This window comes from Perna viridis, chromosome 3 (genome assembly GCF_037379345.1).
Source record: "Perna viridis isolate PV_CMFRI_1.1 ecotype Kerala chromosome 3, ASM3737934v1, whole genome shotgun sequence".
Taxonomy (NCBI): Eukaryota; Metazoa; Mollusca; class Bivalvia; order Mytilida; family Mytilidae; genus Perna; species Perna viridis.
In genome coordinates, this window is record NC_142447.1 from 59,803,231 (window position 1) to 59,820,595 (window position 17,365).

The 17,365-nt window shown below is 32.9% G+C and overlaps 1 protein-coding gene across 1 annotated transcript; it reads left to right on the forward strand.

Moving 5' to 3' along the window:
- Nucleotides 1-3,166: 3,166 nt before the first annotated feature.
- On the forward strand, nucleotides 3,167-15,958 carry LOC148623171 (protein Wnt-4-like). The gene is made up of 4 exons (XM_088573747.1): nucleotides 3,167-3,910; nucleotides 13,179-13,435; nucleotides 13,870-14,138; nucleotides 14,506-15,958. Exons 1-4 carry the CDS (start codon nucleotides 3,831-3,833, stop codon nucleotides 14,965-14,967), a joined length of 1,068 nt encoding a protein of 355 aa, XP_088429873.1. The 5' UTR covers nucleotides 3,167-3,830; the 3' UTR covers nucleotides 14,968-15,958.
- Nucleotides 15,959-17,365: the final 1,407 nt, after the last annotated feature.

Here is a 17,365-nt window from a genome sequence, read left to right on the forward strand (position 1 = left end):
TTTACTGAGCCAATGGTGACCAAACTTGAAATAGCAATAGGGACAACTTTAACATCTGATAAAATTTTGGTTCCACTTGATTAAACAAGATGGCTGCCAGAGGCCATTTAATTAAATGATAAAATTATATGACCACATGATTTTAAGTTCTGCAGGTGATCGATTCGGCTCTCTAGAGCCTCTTGTTTTATTTAGATGTTACACTAGAAAATGGCAACCTTCATACTGAAATTCACGACTGAAAAGATAATTTTTATTTGCCTATTGTTATTTTCCATTCCATTTCTAATATTTTACAACTGGTCCATTTTGCTTGTATTTGTAATAAAGTGTTATTTATTTTAATGAACGCAACAGATTCCTCACAGAAAATCTTTTGTACCAAGGATATTGAAGTCACAAAATTTAAGAAAAACAATTTTTCACTGTTACAAAAAAAACTTTGAAACTTTAGAATACTCTTTGTATCTATGGTCATAGTCTTTTTATTTTATTAAAGAAAAACACACATTTTGAAAATATAATATACAATTTACGAAAAAAAGTCAATAGAATATGGCAACAATCTTGAATAGCACAGCAGCTCTTTCTTAGCTAATATCATGAAATTCTTAAAGAAAAAACTTTCAATTAATAATATCTTTACGGAAAGAAACTTCCAATTGATCCAGAGTTTATGACTAGGGCTATAAAGATCAAAGCAGTATAAAACGATATTTAATGCCGTTTATAATAAATCATCCCATCGATGAACTCGTCCAAATAGTGACACTGCGGCGTAGAAATTGTTCGAAGTTAAACAACTTTATGTAGGAGTTATTGCCTTTTATAAAACTGCGATCAGAGTCTCAAATTAGGTCTAGAATAAGTTTAGTGAACATTTTGTTTCGATTAGATTATTTTGGTAGGTTAAGGCCTTTAGACTTTTTCTTGAAATGTTTTGTTGTCCAGACATTTTGTGGAAGTATTGTGATTAACTTATAATAACATTTGAATTGTAGATGAGTTACCTACAATATAGTAAGAATTTTAATCCGGTTTGGCATATCTGAGATATTGACATGTAATACTTTTTAAGTCAAGTTTGATAATGATTATTTGACTTTCAAATTCGTTTGGTTAGTTATTTACAAAACTTAGGTTTTGAATGAAAATAACACAAGGTTCCTCACAACATAAAGAAAGCTTAATTTGCATAGGTTTAAGATTTTAGGATTTCGAGAAAAAGGGACCAAAAGCAAGCATACAAAAAAACTCGCAAATTTAAATCCTATTTAAAGTTATACGAGACGTCAAAATATAGGGTTTTTGTCAACAAAATCGTTTTTGTGGTCTTCAATGTATCGTATTTTAAGAAAAAAATACATGTGCAAGAATTATGATCGTTGACTCGTTATGACTTTCCGAGAAAAATGCGATTTTTTTTTTTAGCTCACATGGCCTGAAGAATGTGTGAGCTATTGTCATCACTTTGTGTCCGTCGTCCGTCGCCGTCTCTCGTTGTTAGCTTTTATCAAACATCTTCTCCTCTGAAACTGCCAGACCAATTGGAATGAAACTTGGCATTGTTATTCCTTAGGGTATCCTGCATAAACTGATGGTTTAAAATTTTTGAAATATAGAAAAACGTGGCCGCTTTTACTAAAAACAGACATAGGGGTCAAAATACAGTTTTTTGCAAACAACTAGAAAAACCTGTTGAATTTAGCAAATTTCTGTAATAAAATTGTTCACCATCAGAAGACGGACCTATGTTGACATTTTCAAAATGATTTGTCTCCTGATGTAGGAGTTATGGTCCTTGAAACAATTTTTTTTTTTTCACATGTTGATCTTTGAAAGTCTTCTCTGAAACTATATGACAAAATTTAATGAAATTTGGCATAATTGTTTCTTAGGGTATCTTTCACAAGCTGTTTATTTAAAAGCTTTCTTCGATTGAAAAACATGGTAGTTGATACTAAAAATAGAACATAGGGGGTTAAAGTGCTTTTTTGCTATTTTTTTCCTCGACTATAGAAAAATAATTAAGATGGAAACAATTCAACAGATAAACATGATATTCTGAGTTTACTGGCAGTATTAAAAATGTTTTGAAGCAGCCATTTTTGGCTGTTTTCACTAGTTACTCGGATTCCAATTATTTTTTGTTTCTGTAGAAATCATGGCATTCTAAGTTGAATGGTGATGATGAAAATTTGTTCTGGACGGCCATTTTTAAAGTGGCTGTCGTAATCCTGCTAATTTTAATACTTGCTTTGATTTAAAACGATACTTGGTTAATACATATAGTATAGTCTGGTAAGTTGAATGGTGATGATGAAAAGATATAGCCATAATTTAACTTGATTTTATGTTCTTTTGCAGCAAATGTATAGCGGTCAAATGCTCTTTTTCTGCAATTTTTTGGTCAAACAAGGTAACAAAGCATGATACCTTTAATTTCCTTATTTAGCTAATAAGGCATGGTTTACCAGGTGAGCGATTCAGGCTCTTCGAGAGCCTCTTGTTTTATTACGATTTACATAGGGCTCACATACAGTAATGGTGATGATATGCAATGACCTTCATCACATATAATAGTGTTGGGTGCCTGCAAAGGTAGATAATCTATTGCCGTTTTCGTCCAAACAGCTGAATGCTCCTAATTTTCAGGAAAAAAATCCGGCAATTCATGATCCCTTGGAATAAAGGTCTCTTTAGAAAATAAGTTTATATATTTTTTATATTACTACAGTGATTTTCAAACTAGACTCCTTTACAAATATGACTATTTTTTTTATTAATTCTCTCTCTCTCTCTCTCTCAAATATAAAATTAATTGTGTAACATGAGTGAAAAGTATCCCAAGTTAAGTTATCTTTGATACTGTCTGTTCTTCTGACCTGTACTGTTGAACAACTTTAAATCTATTGAAAGTGTGAGAACAGGCAAATTTATGTTAATCAGTTATGAGTAATTATAGCTACATGGGTAATTAGTTTATCTGATAGTTCAAACCCGCACATTGATTGTGTCCATAAATTACCATAAAGTGTTCCTGATAGGATAACTCCATAGCTTTATCTTGTCACAGCAAAAAATTACTTATCTCGGTGGGGTAGAAAGGATAGAAAATTTAAAATAAACACGTGGTACTCTAACACCCAGTCTTAATCTGTTCACAATCTGATTGCCGTTCTAATCAGGTTAAGGCTTTCGCTACAGTGCGTTAGCCAGACTTTCCCTAATTCTTATGAAAACATTGGCGTTCTTGTCATTTCAATGGACATCTACTCTTACTAGAGGTTTATACAACAAAGTGTCATTTATAAACAGTAGCAGACCAATCAGAGAGTGGAAGGACTTAGTTATGTCTTTATATTTCATTCAGTAATCAACCATCTTGATATTAATTTTGCGTAGGAAATTAAATGGTTCTGGTTTTAATTGAAACGAATTATTGAAATTAACTGTAAATATCCCGAAGGAACAAAGTCTTACTTGTAATTTAAGTTTACATATTCGGGAGGGTTTTAACCAATCGGATTCATTCATGTGAAGATGAAAGAACTTGGTTAAAACGTACTTCATACAACAATATTTGACTTACGGAATTAAAAACTGAGTGTTTCTCTTCATTCCATAAAAACTTTGGATCTTATGATGGGTTTAAAATTAATTTCGTAAAACCGTTTGTAGTGTTTGTGTTCGAGGAACCTGAGTGTGTTGAAGTATACACGTTTTTATTTAATTCGAGATATGTGACGAAGTCTGAAATCCTGCAAAACCACAAAATTCAAATAATTATGTGAACTAATTTGAGTGAATACAAATTGAGCGAGAAAGACATGAAACCAAAACTTCAAGACTTTAAGAAAGTTCTACTTTTCTTTATTTTCCTGTTCAAAACCGTCCATCCCTCATGGTGGTAAGTTAGTTTTCTTCTGTAAGCATGAAGTTCACAATTTATTCACAATTTTGTTTTCAGTATCTTTTGGTGCTGTTATTTATAGGATCTCTAAGCAGGAAAAAGTACAGACAAACAAGGATTGTCATGTCGAAATATTGTGTTTTATTTGTTGGACGAAAACAAAAATGGGCTGGGATGGTGCATGTTCGTCTAAATAATTGAAATAATTAAATCGGATACAGAAATATTTCGTTGACACTTTTGAATGGGTCATTGAGACTTATGACTGAAAATAAGAAAAAAATCTCAACAATTTGCCCAGGCTGGATTTGACCACAATGTGGAAAGATTTTGTATGATAAATATATGACACCAATACCTTACCAAAATTATAACATTTATACTTAATTGATAAGTTAGCTCTCCTATATGATTATATCATTACAGGTCTGTAGGATTACACTCAACCTTCTCTTTATAGTTATTACTCAATTCTATATTAATTAGACACCACGATCATCAGGTTTTCATATTTCAATCATCATATTTATTTTTAATCATTCTTGTTCTATAGGTGCTATCTCCAAAATCTGCTACTTTGTACTGAATTCAAAGAACTTCAATTTAGCATTTATTATATCATTAACCAAGCAAGAAAGTCCGGTCGATTATTTTATGCTTATGATATGATTACTTTAGAAAATGACATTGAGTATTTTATTAATTATGAGAATTAAAACTAGTGTCGTTTTAAAGGCTGGGTAGTGTTAATTATTGTTGTCATCTATATAAGAAAGTATTGAAACTTGAGAATAGGCCAAAGTATAGTGTTGAATAAGTGAGCAATAGGTACAGGCTTATAGTTCCCGGGGTAGAGTTATCAAGTACAACCAGGGGTACAGTTATCACATAAATCCCGGGGTACAGTTATCATGTACACCTTGGTGTACAGATAAAAAGCCCGATGTACACCTCAGATGAGATATGTCAAGGTACAATTCAGTTCAAAATATCCTGAGATACATACTTATGATACCGCGCGCCTGTCGAATATATGCAAATTCATGTCTGTGTATTCCTGAGACATATTAATTTAATATTCTTATCCATATTTCATACGATCTGAGTTCTCTACATTTATTATGAATAGCATATTGAAATGTGTCGAACGTTTCTTAAAAAAAAATGAATTGTTTTGATAATTTGATTATTGTATCAAAAGGGTACGTTGTACTAATCAGAATGTCTTTCTATTTTTGTTCTTTTCATAAATGAATGAATACTTTCAGAATTTTTTGATATTTTCATCATATAATGAAAATACTCTCCAAGTTAAAAATGGTTAGTGGCAATTTACATCATTCACAATCACTTCTATTTCGGCAAAGATCTGCAATATCTAAAGGAATCTGCATGAAATCTACCAACAGATGAAAAAACATGCATTCTTTTTCTCTTTCATCTGTTCATATCAGTTGTTCCTACTACGAAAACATGGAAATCAAAAATAAACTCCTAACCAATTATCCAAATTAGTTTTTTTCATAATCTTTTGAAGAGGCCCAGATGTAGTTATGGAATATTTTTATCAACATTTTTCCTCATAAAAAAAAAAATTAAAAATGCATATGAAAGACTATAAATCATATACATGATTAGAGATTATGCATGTAGGCATGCTGCACATCTTTAATAATAAAAAAGCGTAACTTATATATTTTATAATCAAGTATCATCAAATAGTGGGGTTCCTTGTCTGCTACCCCGGCCGGGTCTCTACCTTTAATCATCAATGTCAAGCTTTTTGTCCTGTCTTCAAGGGTATCATACCGCTTTTAAGATTAATAAGACACATAGATTTATCACACGGTAGATGATAACATTTTACGCGATATGGTATAAATTACAATAGTTTATTTGGTATGTATGATATGACAGAATTACGAGATTATGAGTTATGTAATATAGAAATCGGACGATAAGCTCTCCAGTGCTCGTTTCGCGGATGTAGAGACCGTGAACAGTAATGTTGGCGTGCCATTGTACTTATATTGTCTGTGTCAACCCTTCATATCATTTATAATTCTGTAAATTAGGTACTTCAAGATATTTAGGAATCCAATAGCTCCCATACCGACATTGGTAAACCAATTAAAATATCGAGTATCCCAAAATTTTCGTAATAAGTCATGAATGACTTGTAGATTTTGTGACAACTAGAGACAATATTTTCCCACGTTGGATAAATACCCATTAAAATGTCAGCACATAGTATGGCATTAGATAATCCTTCCATTTCCTTCTTATCATAAATCCGTAAGAGATTAACCGAAAAGAAAGTGCAAATGTCAACTTGGATCGTGGTTGTCAGTCATGTGTAATGTGTACGAGAAAAAAATAGACGTTGCAATTAGGCCTTCACATCATATGAAACACGTTTCGCATAAATTTAATCTTTTTTTAATACCTTAAGAAAATGTATGTCTTTAATTTGTTGATAATTTTGTACTTTTTTCAGCGGGAAATTTTAACATAAAAATGGATAAAAATAAAGAAGTAAAACACCCCAAGGAAAACATCTTGTTAATTAGGACTGTATAAGTTACAAGGGAAACGCTATACTCCTATTAAAATATATTACTGTGAAAAAAAAAACAAACAAACAAACAAAACAAAAACTGACGTATACTCCCACGGTTTCCTTCCACAGAAAGGGTGTTTTCTTCCGTTAAAGATAGGGAATAATTATATTCTTCTACAAATATATATGCATACTTACGTTCTCCTATTTTTGTTTATGGACAAGAGAGATGTTTTCTCATTTTCTTCTATTCACATTGTGTATAACATGGAGACCAGAGTTTTTTTCATTTTAAAGCAAAATGCGACGAAGTGATCTCTTTTTAAGGCAAGGAAAAAGATATGTATTTTATACTTTACATCGAAGGAGAGGTGAGGTATTCACATATTTTTTTATCATGGAGAAGAGATATTCTCTTTGTCTTGACCGATTACACATTTCCCCTAATTTTATCAAAGAAACGTTTAATTAACAAATTCGTACAAACGACTCCGCTTGTAGAATAATTAGATCACCATTTTCCGATTTATGAATAAATTAATCTTAAACAACACTGAACTTTCCCCAAGATGTAAATTTGATAAATGATAGAACTATCAATCATAAGTTCCCTAAAACATTAAACTAGGATTATTATAACAAAATCAGCTGCTGTATAAATAGTATCTATCATATTCAAGCAAACTTAATTGTGTTAAGACAGAATATCCAGTAAGAATGCCTCTAACAAACATAACTAATATTTGAAGTCTTTACTTAAAATGAATAAATGTTTGGAAATGATTCAAATGGTAAAAAATGAAACCGAACTGAAAACGATATTGGTTCTCATCAGGGACATATATAAACATATGGCGAAACTCCAGGGACATACTATAAAAAAAACAAGATTGGCTATGTACCGGTAACCAGCGTGGGAGGTCGGTTACTTACATCTTTATATCTGCCTTCTATGGTTTATTATTACGACAAATTAATACAAAAATATGCAATAAAATATACCTAAACAATCAAATTACCACGAACGATACGAGTTAAAATTTCCCACAAAATTGTATTAAAAAATTACCCTAACAATGACATTTTATTTTCACACAAAACTGTGTGTGTTTCAAGAAAATTAGATATCTTTAAGACTAAACTGCCAAATAAACTTTGCCTTATGAAATTTGATACTAAAATCATCGAAAATTACTTACTGTAATTATATTTGAAACCAAAGAACCCTTAACAGAGAACGAAATGATGACTTCTTTGTCAGGCGGTAATCATAAGATCTCGGCACCTGGACAGTTAAGGTTCGACACTGAAAGGTATTATCATTGCCATATGGTAAATTATCTATGTAAGGTCATACTAACTACCATCAATCAGTTTCTGAGCTGATGGTTGACAATATTTAAAGGTTAAGAACTACCTTTTAGAAAAAAAAAATCTCACCGGCATTGCTCAAGATCAAAGTATTTATTGAGGAGAGATCATACGATTTGAAAATTAAAATAATAATTTAATACTATAATAATAATACTTTAAACACTATTGCATACCTGCTGCACAGATAGTATAATTATTTATAACAAAATCGTAGATTATCATAAAGAGTTTTAGGTTCAATAGCTGACACCTCTTACTACAGTATACCAAAGTATATAATCTACATTTAAAAAAAAAGTAAATAAGCTGGGAACTGAAGTGAACTCCCGTCAGATTGAATACATTCAGGGTGGACGGTAAACCATTTCCATATAACTGACAAAACATTTTGAAATAAGCGGAAGTACAGACATGTTGAGGTTATAACTGGCATGATGTTCCTGTTAGTGGAATTAAAGTCATAGAAATTGGTGTTATAGAGGGAAGAATACCAAATGATCTATTCCCGTCAAATAAAAGTCATAACAGCTCAAAAAGAATGGCACCATTTAACTTTACATTAGCTTAGCAATGAAGCTGTCGGTTCGGTCGTAAAACTGACTACTCGGTCGAGGGGGTAGAGATGATAAGGCTGTATACTTACATAAATTATATCAACATATGTTACACATTTCAAGGAAAGAATTGTTGCCAATACTTGACACTTGAATGTTGAAGGTAATTTGTTAAATTAGTTGAAGCATATGCTGTTTAATATTTCAAGAACTTTAGATACAAAAATACTGGGACTTTTCAAGTATAACACGTGGCAACGGAAACGGTCGTAAAATAGACTCCAAGGAAAAGAAACGGAAAACTAAACGAAAAGAAAATTTCCCAACCTTCGACTGAATTGAAACTGAATATTTATAGTAAAATAGAAATAACATTCGTACTCAGAATTGACCTCATGTCTCTAAATGAAAGATGACCAATTTGACGCACTAGTCAGGATGAAGGTTTATTTTATGAGTTCTTAGTGACTGTTTTGAAGTGCTAATCGTATTGTTACCCCCCCCCCAATTCTAAGCACATCGGAATAAGTGATCATGAAGTCCGCCAGTTCGTCCGTCTGTTCGTTTGTTCGCCTAACTTAAGTGTCACTCCACCCCTGCCATTATGCAACTACTATTCCGATTTTTCATCCGGATGAACTTTGTGCTTCTATTACCAGAAAGTTACATGGAATTTGCCAGTTTTATTTGGTCACTGAATCAATCTTACATCTGTTACTCCTCCTAAACCATTTGTTGATCTGTAGAAATGATTAGGTGACACAATTTTGCACATGCGATTTGGACAACTTTGGGTTTCCATCAGGTGTATACATACCTAATGCTTAATGGCTTTTTGTTATGATGTTTAGGGATAAGCTTGTGCCATTCTGCTTCTGCATTCTGCACTTTATCTTTTGAGTTTTTAATCTGAATGAACTTGGTGTTTCTTTTGTTTCACTTTCACTTTACCCATTTAATTGAAGAAAATTTGGGTTGTATCAAAAACTTTGGATTAAATGAAAATTGTTAAAAGTATACGTGCATATATATTATAGGGATGCAGGGTTCCTTTAATGAACTATACTTTAGTGATTCTAGTTTGACTTTATTATAGAAGTAAGGTCGGGTCATCAGATTTGTTTGTGTAATATTTCGATAATGTTCATAGAATTTTGATACTGTTGTTATCAACCATAGCTCAGCAGTAGATAAATTAATGTTTATATATAATTTGAAAAAAAAATAATAGTCAACTCGATTATAATTCAAGTTTTTTTTAAAGGCCAAAGGTAGTAATCTGTTAGATCGCTGACAATGTAGATAGGAATACGCGACGCTTTTACACAAAGTTTAGACAAATCATTCGATTACAGAGTCTGAATAATGCACGTACTTCAAAGGTTCGATAACTCTTACACTTGACCAAGAACTACTTGATATTGGAATTATCGCTTACGTCAATGAAACCTACATATTTTCTTTTCTTTTCTTTTTTTTTTATTGTGATGCAAATTCTTAATTATTCCGAGGGATTAAATGATTGATGTAAGCAATCATGGCCCATTTTAGATTGACTGTAAACTGATGTAAGCAATCATGGCCCTCTACAGACTGACTGTAAACTGACATTGTTATTATAATAAGTTTTGCAGAAGTTGAAGTGTCTTTGTAAGTGTGCTCAAAATATATCATTGAATGTTCTATAATTGGTTCCATCTTCGTTTTTATGTGTACCTATAGAAGTACACTGGCACTTAAATCCTGGGATCAGTTTAGTAAACCAAGGAAAGACACCTCACGGTTGATTACAATATGTAAAATATACATTCATTTGCGAACAATTATACTAATTGTCCGGAATAAACATATAGGGACATTTGGTTTCGCCAACGCTAAAATAGAGTTAACGTCTTTCAACTCCTGCGTAACTCAAAGAAATTCTCAGTTGCATGCACTTTTGTGTCGCTTCTTACAGAAAAAAAAATGGTTGACCGATTTGGCGAGTCATCTCCAATAAGAGGAGATATAACGTGTCAATCTCCAAAATAAGGAGATATGGTGTGTCCCTTTCCAGCATTAGGGAGTATGGTGTGTCCATTTCCAGCATGAGGTGATCTCTTACATCTCCAACATCAGAAGATATGGTCTGTCCATCTCCAACATCAGGAGATATTGTATGTCCGTCTTCAACATAAGGAGATGGGGCGTGTCCATCTCACACTAGGAGATCCACGAAGAGAAGTTGGTGTGACCCTCTCCAGCATGAGTGGATATGGTGTGTCCATCTCCAGCTTGAGGAGATCTCTAACATGAGGAAATATGGTTTGTCTATCTCTTACATGAGGAGATATGATGTGTATCAACATCAGTAGATCAGTCCCTCTTCAGCATGAGAAGTTTTATCCTTGCTATGAGAAACTCAGTAGGTGTATCTAGAAAAATAGTGACCCACCTGGTCCATGCTCAAGAGTTTTCTTTTTTCTGAAGGGAACGTTTCTGTTTGCTTCTGTTGTGATCTCGTTAGTGACACGCAGACTGTTTCCGTTTCTTCTATTTCGTTTCTTTTTTTTTCAAACAGAAAACAAGTTAAATGTGTCGTCCGACATTATCTGATCAGTAATATCGACAGCCCATGCCCGCCGATGTTTTGGCAGGGTATAAAACGAATTTACTGTTTTCACGGGAAGTGTGTAAATTTATCTCCTACTGATAACAGTGCAAGAAAGTGTCGATAACAGATAGTTACATTGACTCTGAAGTAACAGACCCGTGTTCTCAAAAAAGGGGAAGTGTTGTCAGGGTTAAACATTCTACTGATTTCTAAAGATAATTAAATATTTTGTAAAGAAAGAAAGTTTCTAAAGAGATGATACGTTAACATGTGTTTCTTGTTCACAGGTTCAGTATCGATATGGGAAAATATTTGTCTGATAGGCTAAGGTTAAACGTGCTAATTCTTAATTACATGGAATTTAAAACAGATAGAAAGAATAACTATTTATATGGACGGTCAAAATTAACACTTTGTAACGTAAAGGTTTAATTAGATTTTCATTCTACAAACTACCCCAAAACATGTTTGCTTATAATATATTACGGGTTTGTACCTATAGTTGGCGTCATCCGGGTATCTTAGAAAATATTGTCATTAAACACCGGTTATTTGTAGATTTTTTTCCTCCTGGAAATAAATATTGTGTATATGGTTATTAGAAATACCAAACCGAGACAGAGGATTGTTTCAGCTGTTGATTGGTTCCACCTCCACCAAAATTCTTCATAAATTAATCATTGACAAGGATTACAGAAGTTCATGCTTTCAAGCATGATAGTTTGACCATGACAATTTTAAATATTATAATTGAAGTGGGGAATAAAAGTACAGCCAGTAAAGTCCCCGGTGAGACATCGCTCCTACCCAAGGAGTCCTTGATTATTATGATATAGAACAAATATGCTTTACAAATCTGACTTTATAGATGTCGATTTTCTTTATCAGACAAATGTTTGTACATACTTAGAAAAGTATCTATTAATTGGATAATGTACATTTAAATTTTTGACATTATTTTTACAAGAGATCAAAAGGGATATAATGGGCATGTCATTCACAAGGAAATGGATTATAATGTGAAGTGAGACTTAACCCGGCTTGCAGAGCTATGGAGTGCCATTCACACCTTTCAGGTGGCCAGCCTGCCTAAACAACATTATTATCTTTCAAACGAAAATATTTATTTACGTTTTTCTGAAGTTTTAACATGAATTAATTGTTTTTCTAAGAGCTGCTTATTACTGTTCAGTAGTGAATATGCCCCATGTTTATATTAGCTCACTCACCAACACCCTATATCACAGTTCACTTGATGTCGGCGCATGTACAAACCCCACGTTTATACTAGTTAACTAACCAACAATCTATATCACTGTTCAGTGAACAAGCCCCCCCCTCCCCATGTTTATACTAGCTCACTCGCCAACAGCCCATATCACTGTTCATAACAAACCCCTTGTGTTTATACTAGCTCACTCGCCAACAGCCTATATCACTGTTCAGTGAACAAACACCTTTTGTTTACACTAGCCCACTCGCCAACAGCCTATATCACTGTTCAGTGAATAAGCCCCTTGTGTTTATACTAGCTCACTCGCCAACAGCCTATATCACTGTTCAGTGAATAAGCCCCTTGTGTTTATACTAGCTCACTCGCCAACAGCCTATATCATTGTTCAGTGAACAAGCCCTATGTTTATACCTGTGCAAATTAACCAACAAATTATAATTCTCTTCGAAATAAAAAGTTTTCTGAAGTGTCTTATTTGCTATAAACAAAATAGATTGGATAAAATTGAATTATATTTATTTATTCCTTTCCTGTATACAATATATGTATATACACATATATAGAATAAGGAAGCATGCTTTATGAACTATACATTACTATAATGAGTGTATAAACTGAAAGTCAACTCGAGAGAAAAACAGTTTGGGGAAGATGGTGACGATCTTTATCACAGCAAAAACACAAAAAATATCAGCTTAAAAAATATCGGTTTCGTTTACAAATCATACAACAAGAATTCTTACCCTTTTATACACAAAAAAAACCTGCTGAAAATACAAATGTTTACCTCGTATATAAATTCTGGGATTCCAGATAGTAAAATGTTTGCATTTAGTGGGTATCACAGAACACAAAAGGGAATGTAAAACTCTATAGAGTACACCAACACGTAACTAACATAAAAACTGAACAAATCCTACTCTTTACTTTAATGAATATAAACATTGCAGGTACCTTGGGCTAATTAGCAGTTCCCAGACAGACCTGACTATAGAACCCCAGGACAACGAGGACGTTGACTGCTCAAATTTCGAATTTTTAGCTCCAAGACAGAAAGAGCTGTGTGGCAAAGAAGCACATTTGTTAAAAGTCATCAGCGATGGAGCCAAACGTGGCATTGCAGAGTGTCAACGTCAATTTTCTAACAGAAGGTGGAATTGTACAACTTTTAATACAACAAATGTTTTTGGAAAAGTTCTGCAACTCAGTAAGTTATCAAGACAAATTACTTACAATATACTTCATCCTAAAGATCAGCTACTTCTAAAAACTATAAGGCATCGCCAAAATCAGATCAGAGTTTTATTTGGTTCAATCAAACAAATGAACTTAACCGACATAATGCGTAAGACAAAACACACAAATATGATATTTCAAACTTAACATTGATGACAGTCTTTGTATGTAGCCTTATAATCAGAGATTTCCTAGATAAACAATACGTTGTCCTTGCAAGTTTTATAACACTTTGATATTTTGTTATTTTCATAAAAAGATAAAAAAAAAAGATAATAAAAGACCAAACAAAATAATGAAATCTTATAAAAAATGTAAATCAAAAAGATCTAATGCCAACTACATATCGATGAAAATTCTCCTCAGTTAACTAATGGCGGCAAATATCTTGTACTTGTTTTGCAGAGACAAGAGAGACGGCGTACATCTATGCCATTCAATCAGCTGGTGTCATGTACGCTGTAACCAAAGCATGTGCTAAAGGTGAACTCGAAAGATGCGGCTGTGATACTAAAGTTAGACAGAAAGATACAAAAGGACAATTTGCATGGGGTGGATGTTCAGAAAACACTAGATATGGAGCAAAGTTCTCTAAGGAATTTGTGGATACAAATGAACCAAGGTCTTCTGAAAACGGTCTGATAAATTTATGGAACAACGAAGCTGGGCGAAAGGTAGTGTGAAATCAAATATTCAATTAAAAAAACAGCCTAAACTTTATGATCTTTCAATGTTAAGAGTAAAACTGACTCCAAGAAAGTAATGCGAAAAATAAAAACGTCAGATCCATACAAATTTTATGAATGCCACAGTCTATTGTAAAATGGTGTACAAAACTGCAATTGTATTTAAGTAAAACGATACAACGCTATAGTATACAGTGTACGCTATGCTTTGGTGTACATTGTACGCTATATGCAAGATGTATAAGTGAAATAGTATACAGTATAGCAGTACATAGAAATGATTAAGTGTATATAAGTAAAATGGTATAAATAAAACTTAACAGTATAATACAGTTGTATTTGATTTCCATTACAGGCCGTGAAGGGACAGATGGATCTTTGGTGTAAGTGTCATGGTGTATCGGGGTCCTGTAGTATAAAAGTCTGTTGGAAGAAACTGAAAAGTTTCCAGAATATTGGAAAATCTCTAAAAGATAAATTTGACGGTGCAAGTTTGGTTCGATATATTAAAAATAAAAGGAAGTTAAAGAGATTCAACAAAAACATGAAGAGGCCGACTAAAAAAGACCTTGTTTACATTCACGATTCACCGGATTTCTGTCAAAAAGATGCTCGGTATGGATCTTTAGGGACCCAGGGTAGAAAATGTAACAGAACAAGTTACGCACTAGATGGTTGTACTCTGATGTGTTGTGGAAGGGGATATTATACAATTATTACAGAGAAACGTGAAGATTGTGACTGTAAGTTCGTGTGGTGTTGTCGTGTGGATTGTAAACAATGTACAACAGTGGTTGAAGAAAACTATTGCAACTAACGTGCTGTCCATAGTAATATATTAAAACGGGTACCATGTGCTAAATATCGCTTTTTATAATACTTTGTCAGTGTTGTTTTCATGTTCTGTTTTGTGAGTTTATACAGCAGCCATTCTTTGAAACACTTGTTCCTATGTATTTACATTTGTCAGTTCGTCATTTATGTATACTGTATATAAATTAACTCCCAGTAATATGCAGTAATATAACCCGACCGTCATTTCTCAAATTTATTTCAATGCTTTGATTCCTTCTTTTTTTGTTCATTGAAAAGTTATGTATTAAATCGTGTTATAAATACTCTTCATCTAGACTTGTTCGATTCGTAAGTTTTAAACTGAAGTGAACCCACATGTTTACAGTACGTATACGCTTTAAGCAAAATAGTATGCATCTAACAACCTCTGACGGTTAAGATCACGTGGGTAAAATATATTCTTCAAAAACAAATTATCGGAAAATATCTATAACAACGAAGTAAAGAAAAACGAACAAATAACAAACTTTGGCGACCGGAATTCTCAAAATTCTAAAAAAGTATTTTCTTCCCATCGATGTAGAATAATACTTTGAGTTATCTGTAAATATAAATTGATAATTAACCTTATATAACGCTTATGAGTATATCACGGTGGTCTTCCACCCATAATCCCCCGGACTAATCCCTGTGGCGGGGCTAAAACAACTAATACACATAAAGATCATTAACCAAAAACGAAAGCTTCATTACAAAACAGCCATATCATTGAAATAACATTCAGATTAAAAATCTAAATACAAATTTAATTTCTTAACATAATGAAAAGAAAACAAGGCTATAGATTGGGTTTCAAAATAAGAGGAAAATGTTTATTTTAGAGAAAGCACAGCGGCTATCTTTTCAATGAGACCCATTCTATTATAGAATGGAGAAACTTGTTCTTTTCATAAGAGATCAAATGTTGTATTAGTTGGTGAGTAGATGTGAAGTAAGATAAAAGTAAAATTATATGTTATTTTGTTGTTATTCCAGCAGGTCAATTTATTGCCGGTATTGTTCAGAATGATGGATCACTCCGTCAAATGTTATTCTGACACTCCGTAGTGATATTTCAATGCAAATTAAATAACATTGTATGATAAATATTTGGGGTTCATATTGCATTAACTCGATCGAGAGAGTTGTAAACTACCACATGAGAACTTATTTCTGCCCCGAGAGAAAAATATCTACATTACAACAATATTTCCCATATTACTAAATTCTAAAGTATGTTTACAGACACATGCTAAATTGACACAAACTCTCCTAAATCAGGGGGAATATGCCGTGTCAACAGTGAATTTTTCAAGCAATAACATGCAAAGCATGTGCGAAAAACATTCTACTTAAAAACGGACTAGGAAGTGCTCGCAAAAAACTGATATTTGAAGAAATTGAATATCAGTAGCCATTAACATTTTCACAAGACGTTCCAACGTATCGTCCAGATGCAGGTAAAAAAACCAGCAGTAGGAAGAAATAAGACGAAGATTGTATCCGGTGAAAATTATACAATTTCCTATTAAAACTTGAATTTATGTGATTGAATCAAAGCAATGTGCACCAAAAACATCAAAGCAATTTCACACAAAATTATTTTTATGATAACAACTGCAGATCTAAATTAGTTACAATCATAATGTACTTTCATAGCACGTGCCGACATTGATTTGAATCCATAAGGTTACTTGTACACCAGACAACACTGGGCAAATTTAATGAAATCAAACTTATTCTACATGAAAAAGTGAGAAAGTCTAGACCTCCCTGATAGAGAGTTATGTCTGCAGGGGAATGAAATGTAACCCCCTTTAGCTAAAGTCATTATCTTGTTCATCATCTAACACAGACCCGAGATAATCAGAAGCAATTTGGTGTTTTATAAGTCTGCACTTGTGTCTTTAATAAACCATAACACTAACATCAAAAGTTCTTATTATCATAAAGAAAAAAGTCAATTTAGAACTTATATTCAATTTAATCCACCCCTGACGATCCTTTCTAACAATTTTTGTTTTCGTCTTTACAGTTTCGTTACAGTAAATTCTCAGTAAGTGGCTTCTGTGGTTCTACATTTCCAGTACAATTTTCCAGTAATATGATTAAATTGTAATTTAAAATGATAGGGGGAATGGCCAGTATTAATTGAGACACAGCAGATCATGGGATGTTTGTTATCATCAACAAAAAGAAATAAAATATTCCCTAAGGTATATGATTGATGAACGGAATTCAATTGTTGACCGTATCTAATTTGACCGGGAGACCGTAGTCGATGGAAACTTGTTTATTTTTCATTTCTGCAAGAAATTGTCCCACATGGTCAGTATAAAACGATAAAACAAAATAGACATGACGTTAACAGCCTCCTTTTG